Below are 646 nucleotides of genomic sequence, written 5' to 3'. Positions count from 1 at the left end.
AGCCCGTTATAGGCAGGGCTGGGCAGAAGGGCCTCGATGTCCCGGGCGGCCTCGTGGAGGTGGGCCTGCAGGCTGGCATTTTGGGGGAGCCCCCCGTTCACCGGCACCCCCTCAGCTGTGTAGTAGGGGAGGAGTCCCAGGTCCTTGGTGTAGAAGAGGGTGATGTCCTGCCCTATGAAGGACTGCTGGTCGTTGGCCAACACGTCGAAGATCTCCAGGTTGAGGGTGACATTGTACTTCTTGGCACAGCGCTCGGTGGGGATGTTCCAGATGGTGACAAAGGGGCGGTTGACGAGGACGGGGCCGGGACCCTCGGCATGGGCCGAGGCGGGCAGGAGCAGCAGGAGGACCCAGCAGAACCACCCCGACGCCATGGTACCAGCAGGATGAGCCCCGGCGATGATGTCTGGGGAGAGCTGAGATGGGCTGAGACCTGAGCGGACCTCGACGCTTTTATCCCCAGTCCGAGCCGGGGCCGGCGCTAATCCACACCCCCATCCCCGAGCGGTACCAGTCACCCAGGGTCACCTCTCCCACTTCCTCACGTGAAGTCCCCAAAGTTATCAGCGGCCGGAGGAGCCAGGGCGAGGGGACGGCAGCGTGCCGGCCCGGTGAGTGGCTGGAGGCGGCAGGCCGGGCTGGGAGG

The 646-nt window shown here is 65.9% G+C and overlaps 1 protein-coding gene across 1 annotated transcript in view; it reads right to left on the bottom strand.

Moving 5' to 3' along the window:
* Positions 1–374, bottom strand: part of LOC104506465 (hyaluronidase-1-like) — a 1653-nt gene extending 1279 nt beyond the window's left edge. Inside the window, exon 1 of the mRNA XM_010147416.1 lies at positions 4–374. Within this exon, the coding sequence (XP_010145718.1) occupies positions 4–374 (371 nt within the window). The remainder of the gene's footprint in view (positions 1–3) is intronic.
* Positions 375–646: the final 272 nt, after the last annotated feature.

Source organism: Eurypyga helias, unplaced genomic scaffold (assembly GCF_000690775.1).
Source record: "Eurypyga helias isolate BGI_N326 unplaced genomic scaffold, ASM69077v1 scaffold41862, whole genome shotgun sequence".
In the NCBI taxonomy this organism is placed as follows: Eukaryota; Metazoa; Chordata; class Aves; order Eurypygiformes; family Eurypygidae; genus Eurypyga; species Eurypyga helias.
This window is presented reverse-complemented; position numbering and strand designations above follow the sequence as displayed.